General features: G+C 41.4%; 1 protein-coding gene across 2 annotated transcripts in view; it reads right to left on the bottom strand.

The window, feature by feature from the left end:
• BTBD11 (BTB domain containing 11) overlaps window positions 1-22,659 on the bottom strand; it is a 269,640-nt gene that overhangs the window by 37,748 nt on the left and 209,233 nt on the right. For both annotated transcript variants that reach the window (XM_038403493.2, XM_038403518.2), the window contains exons 5-11: window positions 19,188-19,353; window positions 14,685-14,774; window positions 10,723-10,824; window positions 9,517-9,610; window positions 9,275-9,410; window positions 6,636-6,856; window positions 3,845-4,023 (exon numbers count right to left, since the gene is read on the bottom strand). In XM_038403493.2, the coding sequence (XP_038259421.1) occupies window positions 3,845-4,023; window positions 6,636-6,856; window positions 9,275-9,410; window positions 9,517-9,610; window positions 10,723-10,824; window positions 14,685-14,774; window positions 19,188-19,353 (988 nt within the window). The remainder of the gene's footprint in view (window positions 1-3,844; window positions 4,024-6,635; window positions 6,857-9,274; window positions 9,411-9,516; window positions 9,611-10,722; window positions 10,825-14,684; window positions 14,775-19,187; window positions 19,354-22,659) is intronic.

Genomic DNA, 22,659 nt, shown 5'->3' with positions numbered 1-22,659 from the left:
CCAGCCAGCAAAACTCTGACAGCAGTTCTGCCTTGCTGCAAACTTCCCAGAGGAATGTTTGCATCTGGATCCTAAAATCTAGATACTGCTAGGGAGGTGGGCCAGAGCCCCAGGGGGACGCAGGTCCAAGTTTTGACATTCTGCAGTGTGGATGCAAGTCAAGCCGTAGACCCGAATCTGCCAAGTGCAGTATGGATGTGTTAGCACAGCTGTGAGACCCAGGTCCAGCAATTGCAAATCCAGATTTACAATACAGTGTGGGGACACTCAAGCACAGGCTTGGAAACACCAAGTTCACAAGCCTGGTTCCCACCGTCCCGGGCTTAGTGTGCAGTGTAGACAAACTCTAGGCGGCTTGGGAACTTCTAGGAATGTTTCCTCATGCAGCAGCTCAATTTGAGTGAGGGCAAGGAAGGTCTTGTGGCTAAAGTACAAGAATGGGAGTAACCAAACTGGGTTCTATTCATGGATCTGTCCCCATGATTATGGGAAAGTCACTTAGACCACATTTTTAATAAGTGGCCACTGATCTTGGGTGCTTCAGCTTCTGGGTGCCCAACTTTAGACAACCTGGGCATGACTTTCAGAGGTGTTGAGCACCCTGCAGCTCCCCATGGTGAAAATGTGGCTGCATGCCTCCCTGTGCCTCGGTTTCTCCATTTGTAAAACCAGGATAAGATTTACCTATCTCACGGGGATAATGAGGCTTAATTCATTAATGACTGAAATTACGGATGAATGGAACTATTTATAGAAGTGCAAAGTGTTGCTACTCTTAAATATAAATTGTCACTCAAATACAATACACTGAGCATCATGATATGCATCATATGGGACATGCTATTTTATATTGACCAAGAAATTTTTAGTGACTTCTGTCTCCTAGTTACTTATTTTACCTTTATTTTCCCCCAATACACTTGTTAAGGAAATGTTTGGGGCCAGCCTGTGGCATTTAGCAAAAGAGGCATAATCCCTCCCTGAGCTCCCAGCACACGGGGGAGGGCATGTCCCTTTGGATAAATCATGCTCCCCTCTCTGCAGCTGCCTGACTCTACAAATTGTGAGACAGGGTCTGAACCAAAGACCTGCTCCTTCCCCACCCTTCTATATGTGGATTTCCATTCCTGGGTGTGCATGGAGGGAACAGTCTCTGCCCTAGCCCTTGTATGGAGTTTGCAAGTGGAGTGGGAGGCTCCTTGAACCAATACCTTTCCCCACAGCTCTCCCACGCCATGACCAGGGACAACTTAAGTCTTTTTGTAGGATCCTTCTCCTGAAAAGCTTCTAAAGGTTCCTTGTTTCCTTCCAATATTCTTAAGTCCCTTTATTTTAGGTTTTACAGAAGCTTTCCTGGGTTTTACAAAAGCCATTATTCAGTTTTTACTGACTTTTTTTTTCACCCAAATTTTGGAAATGCCAGAACTCTCCAGAACCAGCTCCTTGCTCCAGAAGGCAACCTGGACTACCCATCTCTCCTTCTGGAGTGGGGAGCCAGGGCAGAACTGCCGGAATTAGTTGCTGGTGTACATTCTGTTGTCTGATCCACGCCCACTACATATACGTTACTAGCTTTACAGACAGCACAGATAGTTGTCAGCATTCAAAGCAAATAAAAGTTAGAGAACTACTTTTCTTGCTAAAATGGATTGAAAATGAAAAGCTGTATCTGACTACATTTCAGAACAAAAGGGGCATTCCTGAAAGTTTAAAGACACAAAAACGGAAGAGAGTGATATTTACCCTGATATTTATTCTGGAAAATTCTAAGGATTTTGTTTTTGCACTGATTTTTTTTAACTTTTGTAATAAACACTAATAAATTCCCAAGAAATTTTAAACAAAACAAATACTGAAAACAAAGGGCCTTGGACACAGTGTATATGTTCTAGCCTTCTTTCTGCAAAGGAGCTGTTCACAAGAGCCCATTTGGTCAAGGCCATGGCAATAATTCTTGCTATTGGCAGACATCTTCTAAGTCTTTATACTGTCACACAATGATTCACTGTACAGTTAAGCATATGAAATGATGTGTGTGTATACAGTGTGGAGGCAAGTTGGACAGCACGGAATTTCTATCTTACTGGCTTTTTCTGCTATTTCAGTTGTTCCCCCGCTCCTCCAGCAGTTTGGCTTTAAAGTGAACCCAAAGCAGAACAAGCTGGTTCTGCTTTACTACAATGCCTCCTACAAGACAGAGACTCCCGAAGACCTATTTTGACATATCAGAGGGGTATAATTCTGTCTAAATAAATTATTTTAAAGCTTACCATGTGAAAACCACTGGCTTTGGCTGTAGTCACCCAAGAAAACAACAATTTATTGTATCCCTCATCTCAGATTAAAGTTCCTAAATAATCTCTGTAAAGGTTTCAGTCCAATTAGTTTTATTTAATCTTTCAAACAGAATAGCAATTTGCTGTCTGGTGTTGGATAAATAGGCATTAGGCCTGCTGAGGGGCCCACACATTCTAGGATTTAGAATAATTTCCTCAAAGCTATCTCCAGAATCCTCCACAGATACCAATCCAGCATCAACTAATTCTGAAGTTGAAATTCATAGGAGCTAGGGGCAGGATGATCTCAATAACAGGCCCTCGCCCTGGAATTCATTCCTACAGGAATATATATTTGAGCCCAAGCCCTGGCCACTTTTGGAGTGGAATGTAAGAAACATCTGTGTCTAGGTCTCCGACTAACTGCTAGTTCCACAATCTTTTCGTATTCAGTGTGTAGGTCAAAACCTCTGCCTTTTAACATTAACTAAATTGCTGCTGCAGATTATATGCTGCCTACATTGGTGTTCAGGAGGTAGGTGGGAAATGTTATTCACTTTCATGCTAAACAAGCAATGGGGGCCTTACTAATGTGTATCATTATACATCATTAAAATAATATGCAAATATTTTTGATATCAGACTCCTGCTGCTTCTCAATTTGGCCACTAAAATACTTGCTTCTTGCCAGTAATAGATTATGCTTGATTGGGGCTTTCTGGGAGAGGACTTGGTTGTGTTTTGAAGTCAATGGGAGCAGCAGGGGAGCTAATTTTGGCTGAATCAAGTTGGAAAAGAAAATATCCAGCCTTCATTGGGGGAAGGTATTTCCACTTTCCCTGGACACCTGACCCAGCTCTATTTTAGCTGCATACTTGAATGTACCTCACTAAAAGCTCAGTTGTCAGAAAAGGTCTGATTGAAGGAATGATATGGGGTGTGGGACATGAATGCTAGTTTATGGGAGATTTTTTTTTTAAATTGTTTTTGCCTGGACATTAGGCCACCAAGATAGTGGAAGGTTTTTTCCACTGATATTTAAAGGGAAAGAAATAGATATTCTCTGACCTAAATAGGTTGTCGGGTTGTGTAAGTCCCCACAAAAGCTTCCACATGGGGGGGCAGAAAGGCTTGTGAGAAGATAATATTTGGAACTGAAAACTGTCTCAAGAAATCCAAAGCAAATATGAATATTAGCCTTGCTGTATGGCCCTAGAAAGGAAACTCTAGAGAGAGAGATTAACCTTGGTTGACTCAGCTATCAACATCTCTTGCTGTACTACACTGACCCTTGTGACTTTAATTTTACCACTAGGCTTTAGCTTCTGTTGTCTCTCCAGCTCACTGTTAGTGTCAGTATTAAGCTGTCCTATCAGTAGATGTATATAGCTGTCTTGTTTTTTTGTTTTGTTTTTTTAAACCCACACATCTGCACTTGCAAATCAGGAAACAAATACAGAAAATCTCACATAGTGTAATGAGTTTCAGGAGATCTGCGTAATAATGCAGGGATTTTTTGGGGGTATGGAGGTTGTGTTAATTTCTTCAAAATCCACAATTTCTCATACCTTACTTGCTTTCAGTATCTCAAACATTAAAGGCAACCCATGTGTGATGAGCTCCTCAGTGTACTCTTCCTCCTGAATGGATTTAAATTCCTTTAACAAGCATTGGATGAGAGGCCGTCTGTGCTGCTGAAAGGAAGTTCGCAAAGACTCCAACCATGTATGTAGTGTCCATGGAACTCCTGTACAAAGAGATGAATTTTAAAGGTATGTGTATATTTCAGACCATCAGAGAACAAGGCATAGCTAATTTGTTCTTTAATTGTATGCCTTTAGGGCTTGTGAACAGTGCCAAATTGAAAGCCCTAGAAACTGACCTCCTATTTACCCCACAAGTAATGCCCATCAATATACCTCTATCCTAATCTGCAGGGACACACCTCCAAGTATAAGAAGGTAGTCCAGTCCCAGGTTCAATTCCCTGCTCTGCCACAGATTTTCTGTGTGACCTCAGGCGAGTCACTGAGTCTCAGTGTGCCTCAGTTCCTCATCTATAAAATGGGGATAATAGTACTTCCCCATCTCACAGCAGGTGTTGTAGGGATAAATTTATTACAGAGCGTGAAGTACTTTGAGACCTACTAATCACAGGTGCTGACTTGTTTTTACCAGTGGGTGCTTTGGGCCTTCTTGTTTCACTGTGCATCATGTTAGTACTCCTGCCACCGACTGGTAGCTCAAGGGTGCTGAGCGTCCCATATTGTTTTTTTTTCAGTGTGTGCTTGAACCCCAGAGCACTCACGGAGTTGGCGCCTATTCTACTGATGAAAAGTGCTATATAAGAGCTAAGTAATATTATTTAGCCTCTCTGCTGAGCCAATTAGTGTTCACTGCAGTGGTGATTTGTGATGTGGACCTCATCTAGGAACTAGATTTATGCCACTGCACTCATTTGCAGTGGGTTACCAAAGAGCCATCAGACAGTAAAAACATCTAGTCATTGCCAACTTTGGCTGGATTTGAACCAGTGACCTGGAGAGGAAAATGTTTATATACACCTCATCACTCCCCCAAATCATGCATCCCCATTTATATTGATACAGCAGCAGGTGGGTAAGAAGGTCCCATTTTTACAGTTACTTGTCAGAGCAGAACTGCACTTTAAGAATGTAAAAGGAATTGCTACCACACACTAAATAAAACATGCAGTAGTAGAAGACAGATAAATTAGTCCAAATCATCTTCATTAAGGAATGGATTGTAGACCAACCTACATGCATGTGTGATGGCCATCTTGGCTGACACCAGAGATTAAACTGATGACCTCCAGAATTAAAAGCATGAACTGCTACAGCTTGAACTAAACAGTCAAGTTTCTTTAACCAGGAGCTGTAACAACTCCATATCCTCTGGGATCGGCACAGTGTGGGACCTGTAACACATACTCACCAATGGGTTACATTTTCAGAAGAGTGCGAGAGGAAATATAACCCTCCTCTCTCCTGTCCACACCCCGGATCTTGGGTCCTTATAGGTGCTGCATGCCCACTTCTCCCCTCCATCCCTACAAGTGGGCAGGATCTCGAGTCCAACCCTCCTCTCTCGCACTGCCATGAGATCCTTTCACATTCACTTAGTAAGAGGTGCTTTGTTAGACCTGTTGCACAACCATTCCATCCCTGTGTGTTTATGCAAACCTGTTATAGGTTGTAACTCAGAGTAGAAATCATGATCCATGTGACAGGATTCCAAGACTCAGTGTTCTTGGATATGGTGCTCAGAAGCATGTTTGGCAGCAGAAGTCTTTTGGTCTCTCACTGAGCACTGATTAACACATGTGGTAAAACAGTCAACAATCAGAACAAAATGGTTTCCTTGAGCAGTGACTGACTGGCCCTGGAGAGGGTGTTTGAAAGGGTCACAGAGCTATGTGATTAGTGTGCTGAGCAAATTCACTGCCTTTCTCCCCAGGAGGGTCGCAAGCAGCAAAAGGTGGAAGGTTCTGTGACAGTTGGGAGGTTGGTGCTGGGAGGAATGTGGTGTTTGGAACCAGATGGGTGGTAGTGAGAGCTGGTGCATGAAGAGCTGGCACAGCTGCCCCAGAACTGATGTTTTAGTTGGACACCGAGCTAAGCGGAGGTGAAGAAGCCTGCTGGTGGGAGCCAGCCCTAGCAAATCATCCTTTCTTCTGATCCAGGCATCAGAGTGCTTATTGGGAACCACCACGTGCCAGAGCCTACAAAGCCAAGCCACTGAAGCATTTTTAACGAATGAGTCGTAGCGTGCCTGGCATTCTACCAAGAACTGGGGCTGAAAAGACCTGGTGTATCAGTTCTCCAGCACCTCCATGTGAGGGGGTGACTACAGCTGCAAGTGGGTCATGCTCTGTGGCTTACACCCAACTGTCTGAAGGGCATCTGAAAAACGTTGTTTGAGTTCGCCTAATTGAAATAGGTGATTCCATTCATGATGCAACATAACAGAAATAAACCTGTTTAAATGTATATGAGATTTGCCACATTTTGTGATGTGTGGCATGCATGATTGTGAAAAGAAAAGCAACTCACATGCCATGCAGAGAACATTATCTTAGTCAGCCATGGCTCCTTGGCATTAAAACAAAACTTACTCAATGGACCCTCCAAGAGTCACAGCTTTACACCCAGTTTGCACTGACTGACTCACCTCCCCGGTTCTTCAATCCACACACATGAAATTCCCCCAATTATTGTTTTCATAAAAACTCAGGAACATTCAAATGTGATCAGTGAGAGTGACAGGCATCGCTCCCACCAAAACATACATGACAGTTGTCTCTCATGGGAGGTAAAGTGCAGAGGACATCAAGACTGACCTATGCTCCTTATGTCAATAGTGACATCTACATATCCATGCTCGGCGCTGTGGTACATGGCTTCTTTCAGTGCTTTCAGTTTGGCCTTGCTGTTGCGGCTGGCGCACAAAGGAGTTGGTGCAGCATCTGCCAAGTCAGTTCCCTCAGCCAGTATTTCCTCCAGGGACAGAATATCACTCTTCTCTTTCTCTGGCTGAGCAAGCAGCTTACGAAACACATTCCTGTCAGCCACAATGCAAGAGAGAGAAAATCAGAATTAGCTACTGTGTTTTCCTTCTGCCTGGGATATTAGATGTAACATGGCAGGTTTGAAAACCTATTCAGAAGGCCAATCAGGAATTATTCTAAGAAATGTTAATTCACCTAGTGCTCAGTTCCTGCAGCCCTCATACAGGCAATACTCCTATCAGTTTAGGAGTTGTGCCTGTATCACAGCTGCAGGACTGGTTCCATTGCTCTAATGAATGGCAGGAGTACCGTATGAATGTCATGTACAGCAGAAACTTAAAACAGAAACTTATGATCAAGCAATGACTGTTAAATGATTGAACGCCTGTGTGGAAAGCCTTGGCAGAAGTTATCCCACACTACGGGAAAATGGAGTTGTCTTTAGAAACTCTTTAGTACATTTCACAAAGGATGCATTTAATAGCAAATAATTGATAGAGATGAAACTTGAAAAGGGAGCTGTCTAAAACCACATCACTCTCAATTAACAGTCAAAGCAGTCTCAGTAAAGCTGGAGCTACTAATCATTCAACTACATCTGGCAGGGCAGGTTCAAGCAAACCTGGGACCCCAGCTGCAAAGCCATTTATTTGGGCACTGAGCTGCAAGGTCCCTAACTCAGCAGTAGGCATGATACTCCACTCCCCCCAGGTTTAGAGCAGTGTAACTCCATTGACTTCAGCGGAACTACTCCTGGTTTATGGTGTTGTGAGAGGAGAATCAGGCCCAGCGTGCAATTTCTCCCAAACCTCCCAACTACCTAATGCACTTATGTTCTGGTAGCAGCACACATTCAGTTCCACAGGTAAGGGCAGTGCTTAATTTGTAATGAAAGAGGTGCCGGGGCTCAAGTAATTTTTTTTCTTTCATAACTGATGTGGCAAGTCCAGAGATGCCAGTGCTATGAACGGTAAGTCCTGGCACAAATTAAGCACTGAGTAGGGGTAGGGGGCAATGGGTGTGTGTGGGAGAGAATAAGCAGTGTGTCCTGGATAACTGAGGGACGTCTAGCATGGGTGGCAGGTATCGAAGGCCAGGGGAGGCTAAGCCTCCCCTAACCCAGGCCATGGCCCCGCCCATGCTTCGCCCTGAGGCTCCACCCTCACACCCCCTCTCCCCTGATGCCGGTGGGGACTCCGCTTTAGCTAGTGGCCTGGAGCTTGGGGCTTGGGCCAGCTGGCAGCTTGGGGTGGCTTGGGCCAGCCTGGAGGTCTGGCCAGCTGATGCAGCTGGGGCGGCTCAGGCTAGCTGGCATGGCTGTGGTGTCTCAGGTCGGTGTGGCTGAGGCAGGCCGGCCGGGGCTCCTCTGGCCATAGGGTGGGTGGGCACTCGGGGCTCTGTCGGGTGGGGGAGCTAGCCTTCCTGAAGGGGGAGTTCACTTGCCGCCTATGATGTCTAGAGGTGTGTGTGGGTAGAGGAATAGTGGAGGGAGCTTTCCTGTTAAACTAGTTGGTGGAGTTGGGGGGCACACCTGTGCTGTGCCTCAGTTGGTGCATATTATAGGGGGGAAAAGCCTTGATTTCCACAAGGGATGCTGCTCTGTAGCACTCTCTGACAGCATGAAGCATCTCCCACTCCACACCATTAGGCACTGCATGGGCATTTTAACAAACTCCTCCCCTCTCACCCCTGCCCCTGCAAGGGGCCACTCTTTGGCTGCAGATGGGTAGCATTGTCTGAACCAGCCCTGACAGCTACATAGCATATCATTAGGTGGTTAGCTCTTTTCTCTAAGCAAACATATTGTAGATACTGTCTCTAACCTGCATCTACGTTCCTCTGGAAGGCTACAAGTAGAAAAGTATGAATATGAAGGTCCTAATACTGATCCATAATATTGTAATTAGTACCTGGATTTTGCACAAATAACTGTTCATACATATCAGTTGTTCATTTAATTTATTTTTTAATTTACAACATGTTCCCAACACACTGTCTCTGGACACATCATAATGTTAAAACAAACAAAAATATCAGCACTTACAAAAAAAAACCCACTTTGTTTAATGACAGTTATGGCTGCTGCAGGAAACACACACCACACACAAAACCTTTAGAAATATGTAAATACATTCAGGGAAGTCCTCCAGCACTCACTGGAACTTCAGCATAGACTACAACTTTGTAAGTAACAAACTGCAACACTTCAGAAGGCATTCACGTCCATTTCCACATATCGAAAAAGCAACGTGCACCTCAAACTGATCAAACTCATACGCCAACAGAAATCCCGTAATCCAATCTCAAGTCTCTTATACCAAAAAGGGGCACATCTGACTGTCACACAGTCCACACATGTGCAGCAGGATTCTACTTTAACACTGAAGACCATACATCAGTCCACCCATGTCAGCCTCCCAGGCAAACCATAATCACTTGACCCATGCAACAGAGACCCATTCCCACTCTACCTGTGTCCATGTGCAGCAGCCTGACTGAAAGAGTTCATGTCACCTTGTGGAGTCATGGAAATTCCATTTCTGTACATTGTTCCTATCATGGGGTCAGCGCCTCGCTCCAACAGCAAAGTCACCAGTTCAAAATTTCCTGTACGCCAAGAGAGATTTTAATTTTTTTTTAAAGTCCAATATTTTTGCAACTAAGTCACATTTCCCAACTGAAGAGTTTATTCCAGCAGAAGGAGAGTCCTTACCAGCAGCTGCTGCCAGTTGCAAAGGAGTTTCCGAGTAATTTTCCTCTCCATGCTCTAAAGAACCTTCTACCTTTGCTCCAGCATCCAGCAACAGCTATAAAGAAAATTCACCATTTAGAGTTGTTGGTGACATCACAGAATTCAGAGTTTATGAATCGTGAGAAATTGAAGTCTAATATTTATCATTATCTACACATCTGATGCAGTGAAGACAAGTGACATGCAATTTTTTTTCTATTATTCAACTAGTTCTTTTTCACTCACGATACACTGTCAGACTCCTAGAGTATTAGTGAATATTCCAAAGCCAAACAAGTATTACCCAATGTTCCTGACCTGGGCATAAGATCAGTAGTGTGAAGTAATGCACTAGATTGAGGCACTCAAACTTGGCCTAACTGACAGCCTCACTAACAGCTTGCCTGGAGCCCCACAGAGACACATACTTTTCATAAAACGGATGAGATTTCAGTTGTCTCCATCTTTAATAGAGAGATGTTTCCAGAAGAGAAGAAGGTTTCAGGAACAAGTTGTAGCAATGCATGCTGGAACCTGCAGTCTCCTGGGGTACACTTCTATTTCATTATTAATTATTATTAATTATTATTATTATTATTATTAAAGATGAGGCTGGCCATAGACAGCACTACAGAATTGGAGGGGACACATTCAACCTGCCTTTGGCCATCCATACCCTAGATCTCCTTTGTCTAGTGATTCATTAATTGTGCCATGTTGACATAATTACTTTGAAAAACAATCTCTCTCAACTCTTGATATACCATACCACAAAGCCAACATATTCACGTTATTTCATGCCTAGATAAAGTGATTGAGCACTCCTCTGACTATGGAACAACTCAGAGGATTTTTTTCTGAAATAACAATATTTGCATTTATTAAAATATTATAATACATGTGATAAGAAAGTGTAATGAATGAATAAACAAACACATATAACGAATGGTCAGAAAGGAGCACGAAGCGTTGACAGACTTTCTTTGATGCAACTGTACTTTAAAATTGTCCTATTTAAACCTCATATTGGTTAAGATTTGGATGCAGAGATCACTATATCATATCAGTAAATGATAGAAGAAATAACCAATATGAATATGAGAGGGGTAACAGTCTTGAGATGGATGCAGATTATAACCCAACCGGATAAATAAAAAGTGAGATGCAGGTAGGGAAATACAGTAATACCTGAACTACAGGAATATGTCCATGCAACACAGCAAATGTCAGAGCTGTCCAATGGCGGGTCTCGGGGTGGACGGATGGATATTTATGAGCAGTACTGACAACCTATAAACAAATTGAAGTTATTTTATTTTAAAATGGCCTTCAAAGAGCTTTAAATAATAAAACTCAACCTGCCTGAAAGCTGGGTATAAGTGATAGAAAAAAATATCACATGGGTATAAGTGATGGAAAAAAAAACTCAGAAAATGATTGGTTCTATATATTTTTTCCAGCAGAGTTTTTACTTAGGAAAAATTTACTTCCACTAGAATTTTTCATGCTGTTTACTGAGAGATTGATCAAAGCTCATAGCAAATAAAGTCTCTTTTCCAACTGCTATTGTTCCCTCTAAATCACTGCCCCCCAGCAACTTTTACAGAGTCAAAATTTGCACTAGGGCTTATGCCAACGCTCACTGAGGAGGTGGAGATGTGAGGGGGCTCTGTCAGGATGGTTACATTTAGGGACACTTCCTATTGACTTCAGTGGGCTTCATATTATGCCCACTCATTCTTCCCTGCTCCTGGGATTGTTTCATAGCATTCTGAGTTTCTCAAAAATCCTGGAGTGAAAACCTGACTCTACTGAAATCAATGGGAGTTTTGCCATTGACCTCAATGGGGCCAGGATTTCATCCCTGGTCTCAAGTTTAAAGACATGTAACCCATGTTGCTGTTCCTTGACTGAAAGCAGAACACTGTTTAAAATGGATGGAGTCTAGCACCATTTAGAAGATATTTAAAAAATCTGTTTATTACTTTCTCCCCTTCTAGTTAAATCTAAAGGTGTACCGGGCCCCAAATAACTAAAAACTGTTTTCTTTAAACAAAAAACCCTTTCATTTGCATATCAGTCCTTCCACCCACTAAGCATCAATATTTAAAGCCTCTAATCTTGACTTTGGGCAACTGATGTAATTTATCTGTGCCTCAGTTTCCCCATCTTTAATATGATGCAACTCACAGGGATAGTAACATTTAATGAAAGGTTATAAAGCACTTTGGGATCCTTGGATGGAGCATGACACTGAAATGCAAAGTATTAATTAATTAATTAATATTATTATTAGTCCATGGTAAAATAGCACCGGTAGAAGAACTGAAGTTGGACTGACCGAAGCATTGGCCAGCTACCCTGCGAAAGGCAGGGAGTTTTACATTCGCCATCTTATGTGCTCGGCGTCAGATGCTTGGCTGCATCAGCAGCCATCATGGCCAAGCTTCTGACATAACGTCCTGCTAGTCATCCCCAGGGCTAATATCAGGGGTGAGGGCAGAGAGGTAGTAGCTGGTGTGGCAGTCGTGGTTTGCCAGCTGAGGAGAGCTGCATGAGACAGTTGGCTGTGTCATCCACCCCGGCCAAAGAGAAACCTTGAGTTCCTGAAATCACTTTGCTCTGCTCTGCACACACAGAGCTCTAACACCAGAAGAAATGTGCTGAAGTCTAAACTTAGGCCTGTGACTTCTCAGAACCTGGGAGCACTGTGTAATGAATGGGGTCAAGCAGCTCCGGCCCACCAGTAGAGGGAGAACTAGCCGTAGACCAGGTGAATGAACAGGCTTGGTTCAGGATAAACTAGTCCCTAAATGTAACCATGTACCAGCTAATTACATCCCATCTCACGTGGATTGGTATTGGCACAGAAAAGCTCAGGGAACTCCTGAGGAAATGCAAGTATTAACATTTTATTTTATATTTTAAATTTTAATTCTTTTTAGTGAATTTAGTGCTTGTGAATAGAGTGGGATTGATAACCCTGGAGATTCAAGTCCTCTAATTTTCTACAAAACAATTACAGCACAGGCAAACACCCCTCTAGGGATTAGAGCAGGGGAGTCAAATTCATTCTGTGGACAGAGCCAAATTAAATCTTCAATTATGATCTGTGAGCCCTGTCTACAAATTTAGACTCATGTGCTACCCTCAATCCACAGCAGAGTTCTCACTGAAAAATAAGAGTAAAATATGCCCTTATGTAGACACCAAGGCCGAGATTTTCTAGAACATCCTCTACATTTGGGTTCCTTTATTTTTTTTTAAGATACCTAGGTTGGGCTTTTCAAAAGCACTTACCATTGGGGTAACTCTACTTTCACTGAAGTCAATGGGAGTTTTACCACTGACTTTAATGGGAGCAGAGTTAGATCAACACTGAGTGCCCCTCTAAGGCCTGACACTGACATTTGGTAAACACAGCCACACCTCTCACTGACTTCAATGTGAGTTTTAGGTACTCAGCATATCAGGAATCAGTCCCTGGAGTCTAAACTGGGGGATATTCAAGAGCAGAGACATCCCGAATTAGAGGTCACTTTTGGAGATTTGGGCCAAAACTTTTATTTAGCAAAGCAAAGTGGGGAAAAAATATACAGGGCAATTTCAAGAACACTTATTTCACTCTTTGTTTATTTGGCCTAGATTCATGTAATCACCCAATTTGCACACATTATTGGGGTAACTGTATATACAAATTAGCTGTATAACTGCACACCTTAATTATTTGAATATCTTACTCTTGAAGTGTCATGATTTGATTTTAGTGAGAACTTTCCTTTGAGATCAACCATGGAGGGTCACATCCCTCTGAAAGCTATTGGTTCAGGTTGTCTTCAGACTCAGGAACACAATTCTGCTTAAATTTATATGTAGTCCAAGTTTAGAAGGTTATTTACACAGCCACAAGGACTGAACTCCCTTTTTATTTGAAATGAAAAGTTGCATTCTGCAGCATCTGAATTTGTTAATGGGGGCCAGAAAATAAGAGATCAACTCAGAAGGCCAGGTGTTTGACACCCTGGGTTGCAGGACAGGTCAGTCTCCATGCCTGTCAAATCTTTGGCCTCTTTATTGCGACTGCTATGAAGGGGGATAATTTTTGCCAACTGATGGTTGATTTGGGGGAGGGGGGTTTGTTCCACTAGGAACTGAACTGAGCTGAAATCAACAACTGATTTCAAATAAACCACCGAACAGCAATCAGATAGTAACGACTGTCAGTCAAAGTGGTGACTTACAGGTGAAAAATTGTGTCCTGCCCCTAATGCCCACACCATCCATTATCCTTTTTTCAATCAAATTAAAACAAACAAACAAAATAAAATGTCTCACTGAAAGTAGCAATTACACTTTAATGACAGCTTTCCTAAATCCAGACAGAACGGATGGAACACAGATAAGTGAATCAGACAGTTTAATTTATTCATGACCTCAACAAACTGAAATGATAAGTATTTACAAACATGACAAATAATTCTTCATGTATTTTAAATGTCTCTTTAAAAACTTACATACCTGTGTTGCATGGAGTGGCATAACAATCTGTTTGGTGGACAGACTGTATGTTTGTTACATATATTCACCAAGAGATATTTACATGTTGGAAGCCTCCTTCGTCCACCAGCTTTCATCAAAGCCATTTTATAAAACACAACAATGTACCTTATACTACTTGTGTGCTGTTGGGCAGTAGATGGACAGCTCAATGTATAAAAGTTCTCAAACTTGGGGACAGGGGCATTTGAACAGTGTGCTGCCTTGACCTCTCTATTTTAACTCATCTGCGATTCAGGAAGTCCCATCCTTTTCATTAGAATTGTGACTCCTGAACTAGAGCTTACATTTAAAGTTCTGGGGCTATATTCTATGCTAATTTACACTGTGCAATTCCAGCAAAATCGATTCTGTTACATTGGGTGTAAATCACTGACAAATTGACCCTTTAAGCGCAATGGATCCCAATACTGAGGTGCCCTGATAAGTGCTGTGATCATTTCAATATTGATTTCAAATGTTAATGCTTTTGGTAATAGAATTTCATTTTTAAATGCCTTGGGGTTTTCCTCCTCTGCTATAATTTTAAATGGCTGTCTGAGATATAAACAAATAAAGAAATCAAAGTTGTAATCATAATAAAATGTCCTCACCTCAACATTCAAATCTGCACCAGCATCTAGTAGCATCTGCACCATAGCCTCATCACCCCTGACACAAGCATACATCAGTGGAGTCATGCCCTATTCATTGTTTGGAATTAAAAAAAACAAAGGAATTGACAAATTTATAATAGAATCTTTTTAAAAAAAAGAGTTAGTGCTTTAAATGTATATTGTCAAGATAAACACTAAATATTTAACAAAATCTTACCTCTGTTACGAACAACCCTTTAATATTATTAAAAGCTGAACATTTTAAAAATCTAAGTTACTGTTATCATTTATGTTGTTTCCTTTCTGCCTTTTACTCAACACAATGAAATCAGATTTGTCAGTTTCATTTCCTAGTTCTTGTATTCTAAATAAAGAACAATGTTGTCTTTGGGCTCCCAATAGTAGGGGAACGTTTAAATCCAAAACAATAAGATTTCCAATGCAGTTAAAAAATAACAAATGAAAACATTTCCATTCATATTAAGGTTTTTGTAACTCTTGTTTTTTAAAACCTAGAAGTTGAGTCTATACTTCTTGACAGTATCTCTTTAACAACATAATGAACTCCCTTTAGATATGTTAGACTTGGGCTCCGTCTATTCACTGTCAGCATTGTTAGCAGTTGGAAATCTAGAAGCTTTGTACAAAGTCCTAAACAATTACTTAATTTTAAATGAAATGCCAGACAGCATTGTTGGAAGTTGCTAGCTCTAAGGATATGCTGCCCTATGAAAAGTAGATTAGCCGACTCTTCACTACAGAAACTCTAGACTGCAATTTGTATTAGTCTGGAATACCCATTGCAGCTGATCAACATTTCCCTTAAGGTTAGTGTTATTCTGGCAATGGAAATAAGTCTAGATGAAATCAGGATAGTATAATTAAATTTACCAAAATTACAGCACAAAAAGCTATTTATTAAATAAAAGCGGGGGAGGATCAATCAAGAGTGTGCTTGTTCCATGGTAAGTTTACCACTGGACCATGGTACCTCTACTACATGTCTATTGTCTGTCTTATGGTCCCATATAAATTTCCTGTCACATGATCACACACTTTCTGCTTAATCTGTCCCTTGCTGTAGAGCGAAATTATTTACAGAGACAAATGAGGTGGTCAGAATGGGCAGAAGCTGAGCCACTGCACTGTTCTCTCTAGCAAGAACTGAGCTCCAGCATTTTTGCTGAATTAAACTTTTTTTCACGTTTTCCTGAGAGGAAAAAGCCTCTATTTCCAGGCTGAGGTTTGTTGCGTTTTGGGGCAGGTGTCTTTTAGTAAAAATAAAAATAAAAATAAAATGTCGGGCCTGATGCTGCGAGGTGAGGAGCATCTGCAATGACCACTGTAATCAGTGGGCACTTAGCAGGATCAAGTCCTTGATTTGCTGTTGAGAAAGATGTGCTTTTAAATATATATATATTATTAATAACTGTAGAAATGGGGGTCATGATCCCATTACTCATGTGAATAATCCTGATTCTGTCTGGCAGCTGCACTAAAGTCAACAAGAATATTTGGGTGAGTACAGATCACACTCAAATAGGACTTGATCTTGCTCCTATTGCAGTCAACAGTAAAAGTCCCCTTGGACATCAGGAGCCTATGGTCAAGCCAATAGTAAGCTGCATAGGATCAGGCCGTATGTCTCACAAAAAAAGGATGTGAGCGTTGAATTTTGATAACTGGGGATAATTTTTAGAACATAGGTTAAAAAAACATAATTTAAAAGAATAAATACTTAACACAAGGAGCAAATCAAATTTAAAAGTTAAAATTTGACAGAAAAGTATTAACAAAACAAATGTGGACCTGACCTGCAAGACACAGCACATGCACAGACTGCTGCACCACACTACTGACTTGAATCGGGCTCTGTCTGAGCACAGCAGTCTGCACACTTCAAGTGAGATCTGGACCCACTGAAGCCAACTGGAGTTTTGCCACTGATTAAAATGGGGGCAAGATTTCACCCTAGACATTGCAGGATGGGGGCCTAAAAGTTAATTTGAGATTCTGATCAGCCCCATTCTGCAGCTCTTCTCACTTCTGTTTTTACATATGCCCTTCCTGGAGGTTTGCTCTGTAGCTCAGGCTTGCTCTGTATCATTGCATGAGACCTCTCACTTCGTATGTGGGAGGAATGGATTTTTAATGAGCACATAATTAGTGCTCAACAAATAATAAATAAACACATGCAATTAGCACACAGGGAATTTGTTTTTTTTGGCAACATGAAAAAGTTGTTCTTTCAATATTCAAGTCACTGGCAGCTCATTCCTGCAAGATGCAGACTCACTTGGCCTGGTCTGGCAAAGCATTGAAGCACATGCTTAAGTCAAATGTCACATAAGCATCACTTTAATGTTAAGCAGATGATTAAGTGCTTTGATGGATCAGGCCATATGGAGCAGCACTTTGCAGGACTGAATCCTTGGAGCACAGCAATTTTTCTATGAAAAGTTTCAAGGTGTAGAATTATTTAAAATAATAATAATTTAAAAGTACTATAACATACTAACCATGGAATGAACTCCATGATATAAAAATAACAGTAATAGTTAGTACTTACAGAGTACTTCACACTTACAAAGCACTTTATCAATGTTAACTAATTAATGTTATAGGTCAGTGTTCTATCAAACTAAAGCTATTAGAACTGTCACCCATCAGGGATCTTCTAGCTATACCTAATCCTGCCTAAGTGTGGGGTGATGGACTAGATAATCTCTTGAGGTCCCTTTTAGCCTTACAGGTCTCCGATTCTAATATTTTACATTTCTATAGAGCCTTTCATCCCAAAGCATTTAACAATCATAGACTAAGGTCAGAAGGGATCATTATGATTGTCTAGTTTTACCTCCTGCACAACGCAGGCCACGGAATCTTACCCACCAACTCCTGTAACATACCTCTAACTTACGTCTGAGCTATTGAAGTCCTCAAATAGTGGTTTAAAGACTTCAAGTTGCAGAGAATCCTCCAGCAAGTGACCCGTGCCCCACGCTACAGAGGAAGGCAAAAAAACCCCCAGGGCCTCTTCCAATCTGCCCTGGGGGAAAATTCCTTCCCGACCCCAAATATAGCGATCAGCTAAACCCTGAGCATGTGGGCAAGACTCACCAGCCAAAAACCCAGGAAAGAATTCTCTGTAGTAACTCAGATCCCACCCCATCTAACATCCCATCACAGGCCATTGGGCATATCTACCGCTAGTAGTCGAAGATCAATTAATTGCCAAAATTAGGCAATCCCATCATATCATCTCCTCCATAAACTTATCAAGCTTTGTCTTGAAGCCAGATATGTAGTTTGCCCCCACTGCTGCCCTTGGAAGGCTGTTCCAGAACTTCACTCCTCTGATGGTTAGAAACCTTTGTCTAATTTCAAGTCTAAACTTCCTGATGGCCAGTTTATATCCATTTGTTCTTGTGTCCACATTGGTACTAAGCTTAAATAATTCTTCTCTCTCCATGGTATTTATCTCTCTGATATATTTATAGATAGCAATCATATCTCCTCTCAGCCTTCTTTTATATTATAATCATACAGCACTGGTCAAATGCAACCATCTCTGGGGTGGAAGCTGGCTGCCCCCTGCCAAACAGTGTACTGCAGAACTGGAAGCAAAATGGGAACTTTTGGCTAAGGACAACAGGATCTTTAATATTTTTGCAGAGCAGATGGGAACCTCAATTCTTAAGGTCTTACAATAAAGATCCACCCACAGTAAACTACATGGAACTCTACTTCAAAAGGATGAAGCACTGTCCATGGCTGCTAAAGTGTCAATATTTCCTGCTTGAGAATTGGGAACAACCTCATGAGCTTCACAGTCCAAAGTTTCCACTGGTGGGCAGTCATGGAGGCAAATTTACTTCTGGATAAAGCTGTACACTTTACAGAGACTTCCCTTTTGTTGTAGTAATCCTTAGTATTTCCCATGTTATCTGTAAGTCACCACCCAAAAGATAAGATGACTAAACAGTAATGAAATATGGAGATTTCTGTCTCCAGATCACTAGTTCAAATTGGGGCCTATTTCAATATGCAAGTGAACATTATTAACATTCACTTGACAGGGGTTTGGTGGTCCATTGAAATGTGTTGTGAACCTCAGACCAGTTTGTATTGGAAAGATGTCCACATCACAAAAACCAGCATCCTAATTGGCACTATTGTTCACAAGCCAGGGTCAATTATGTATTCAGATTGACTCCAGGCACTCCTATGACCTTCTGATAGTTTCTCCTGAATCGATTTAACTTAAAAAGTTTACGCTAACTTATGTGCTATATCTGCCTCAACACTAAAGAAAAGAATCCATAATTCCTACGGGCCCAAGTTTAGCCTGAATGTGCACCTGATGGAGTCTTAGTAACAGTAAGTAACAGAGAAAAAGGATTAAGTTAAGAGCCATCTGTTTATGAAGTTAGAGTGTTGGAAGGTTGTTTTCTTAAATAAATAGTCACAACTCCTGGCTTTTAAAGTTAAATTTTGTACCTGTTCACTCATGCTGTTAATTCCATCTGGCCCCAGCAAAGATATGGCCTGTTTAACTAGATCCGTTCGGCCGCAGTTCAGCATTCGGAATCCCAGATCCTGCTTGAATTTAGCTTCTGTGGCTATTGCATCCAGTTTTCGAGAAGCACAGAAGCAGTCGTCGATTCTGTGAATTGTGAGAAATAGCTACATCAGAGAACAATCAAAGGACAGACACCATCATTTATGGCATCACTGTTTCACTTTACCTTTGAATGACGCAGGTCCCCCGCTCACCACTCTCACACTGTCACCCTCTTTTTGCCCTCTTGATATTCCTTTGAACCAGCTGAAGCACTGAATGTGAAATGCTAATGCAAGTTAATGGCTTTTATTGTTCATGTTGTTTACTTTAAGTCAGTTGAAAGGTAGCTTTTAGTCCATCTTTTCTATTTTCTCCTACTTATGTGTGTTAGGAAAAACCAGGTATATTGTTCTAACTGCACATTAGTTCTCCTCACCCAGGGAACAGTCCAAACCTTGTGACCCCTGCAAAATTCCCATCGACTTCAAGGGGCTTTGGGTCTGGCCCTGGATGGAGATGGACTTTAATCATAGATGCTTCAACAAAAATAATAAAGTATCATTCCAAAGGCTTCACAAATGATATGAATTCAGCTCTGCTAAAAGATAACCCTTTCCGGGGCAGAAGGTGACAGCTCGAGGACAACCAGTGTTCAGCACACTGCGCATCAGAAGAGGAGGACAGCAATTTTGGCCAGGTAACCAGGACAAACTTCCCACCCTTACAAGCAGTGCCATGGAATCTTCAACGTTCACACCAAATAGTTAAGACATCAGTTTTTACGATCTTATTCAAAAGATCCTCAAGCAGCAAACTGTGGGAAGCTCAATGTATCTAACTCAGAAGGATGAAGGGGGGCTGGGTGTATCCAGTCAGGATTTGAAGCTGCAAATTCAGAGAAGACAGGCATTTCATATCTGATTGTTACACAACTCAGCCTCATCTTGTTAAGGAATAGATGTATTTTTCTTTCACGCTGATACGTGTTTGGGAAGGGGTGGGGTGTGGAGTCCAATTTCTCAGCACTCTTTGGCTTGTACTCTGCTGTATAGTTGTAAGGGACAGCACCACTTGAGTTCTAAAGCCTTCCACTAACAGCAAGTCAGTAAGGAATGGAGCAATTGGGAATGAAGAGTGTAAATAAGGATCAAAAGGGAAAATGCCAAATGTAGGTCTAGGAGTATTTTTATTCTAATAAATTACTTAATAAATATCAAAATAAAGTGATAATAAATCTTTGGCACCTATATAACAATTTTCATTGTACAGAATATAGAATAATATAATAGAGAATGTATACTTCTACATAATATATGATTAGGGTTTTTGATTTTAGGTTTTAACTGATAAACACCAACACCTAGCCACCTTCCCCCACAAAAAATTAAATCAGTGTTTTTACAAAAAACCCACCAAAACCAACAGAAATGGTTACTTGTATCTAAGGGCTCATCTACACAGCAGTAATGCAGACTGGGGGGATGTGATTTCTAAAGCACACTCACGTGTTCCGCATTAATTGGTCTGTGTAGACCCCGCTGGTGCACACTAAAGGTTCCCTAATGTGTTTTAATGTAGTGCTGTTTGAAACTATACAACAGTAAAACACACCAGAGAACATTACAAAGAGATTTACTCATTACAGTATGTACAAAGAGAAAGCCCCATAATCCCCCCGATTTTAGGACATCTACATAGAACTAAAAAATTGATGCAGACAAAATAAGCACTGGACAGTTCCATCATTACTCAATGGCACAAGAATGAAACTTTATCACAACAATGAATTTGTAAGATTACTTAAGACTACTGCAGAGCACACAATCACAGAAAATAGCAAATAATGGCAATAACAGATTCTCCTGGAATAATATGCTTACAACACGGGTTGAAAAGCAAATCCATAATAATACTGTCTTTGCACAATAGTTTGAGCCAATTTTAAAAAGCACAAACATGCAGGATTCAAGTCAATGACACTGAGATCCCTGGGAGCAATTGCTGCTTTACTAGTTCACACAGTATGCCACATGTTTGGCACAAACTACAGCTGCATTTGTTACTCATAACAAGGGCCCTACCAAATTAATAGTCCATGTTGGTCAATTTCATAATCATAGGATTTTAAAAATAGTAAATTTCGTTATTTCAGTTATTTAAATCTGAAATTTCACGGTGGTGTAATTGTAGAGGTCCTGACCCAAAAAGGAGTTGTGGGGTGGTCACAAGGTTATTGTAGGGGGGGTTGCAGTACTGCTACTCTTACTTCTGTACTGCTGCTGGCAGCGGCACTGCTTTCAGAGCTGGGCAGCTGGAGAGTGGTGGCTGCTTGCTAGGATCCCAGTTCTGAAGGCAGAGTCGCCACCAGCAGCAGTGTAGAAGTAAGGATGGCATGGTATGGTATTGCCACCCTTACTTCTGCGCTGCTGCTGGTGGGTGCTGCCTTCAAAGCTAGACACCTGGCCAACAGCCGCCACTCTCTGACTGTCCAGCTCTGAAGGCAGCGCAGAAGTAGGGGTGGCAATACTGCGACCCCCCTAAAATAACCTTGCGACCTCCTTGCAATTCCCTTTCAGGTCAGGACCCCCAATTTGAGAAACGCTGGTCTCCCCCGTGAAATCTGCATAGTATACAGTAAAAGCACACAAAAGACCAGATTTCATGGGGAGAGACCAGATTTCACTGTCTGTGATGCGTTTTTCCATGGCCGTGAATTTGGTAGGGCCCTACTCATAACATCATAGCATAAAATGCTAGTGATTGCATGTGCAATAAATATAAACATAATATAATATTTATTAAAAAGATACTATGGGAGACTGGGTGTTCAACATATTTGTAGGAGATTGTGAACTTCTAAATTTTAGCTGAACATTTTCAGATTTTTCAGGCCTAACAGAATATGGTCCAAATGGCTGACAAACAGCCACAGAAAGATTTAGAAAATATCTAAAACCTGCAAAAGCATCTGCCACCAGGAATTACTGCTTACATTAAACTATTTCTTCACCATTTACACATATATGCATATAATAGGCAAACTAAATATTCAACAGGCTAAATTCAAGGCTGGTATACACAGGAACAGCTCCACTGAAGTCAATTTAGTTTGGTGCATGCAAACTATTACTAAATGGGCTTCTTCATAAAAGGATTAGGTATGAATTGCACTATACTCTCACACAAGGCAATAAGGAGGAGTACAAACTTCTCTTACATCCCTATGTGGGTTACAAGACCTGGAGTCTGGGGGAGTAGGAGTTAGTTATTCCTCCCCAGTTATTCCTCCCCAGAATAGGAGATTGAAACCTGGGGTCCATTTCCCTAACAGCTGGCCAGCGCACCGGACCCAGCACAAGGGTGGAGGTCATAATTTACTCTTGATATAGGCCATCGGCAAATTCTCAC

Source organism: Dermochelys coriacea, chromosome 1 (assembly GCF_009764565.3).
Source record: "Dermochelys coriacea isolate rDerCor1 chromosome 1, rDerCor1.pri.v4, whole genome shotgun sequence".
Classification (NCBI taxonomy): domain Eukaryota; kingdom Metazoa; phylum Chordata; order Testudines; family Dermochelyidae; genus Dermochelys; species Dermochelys coriacea.
This window is presented reverse-complemented; position numbering and strand designations above follow the sequence as displayed.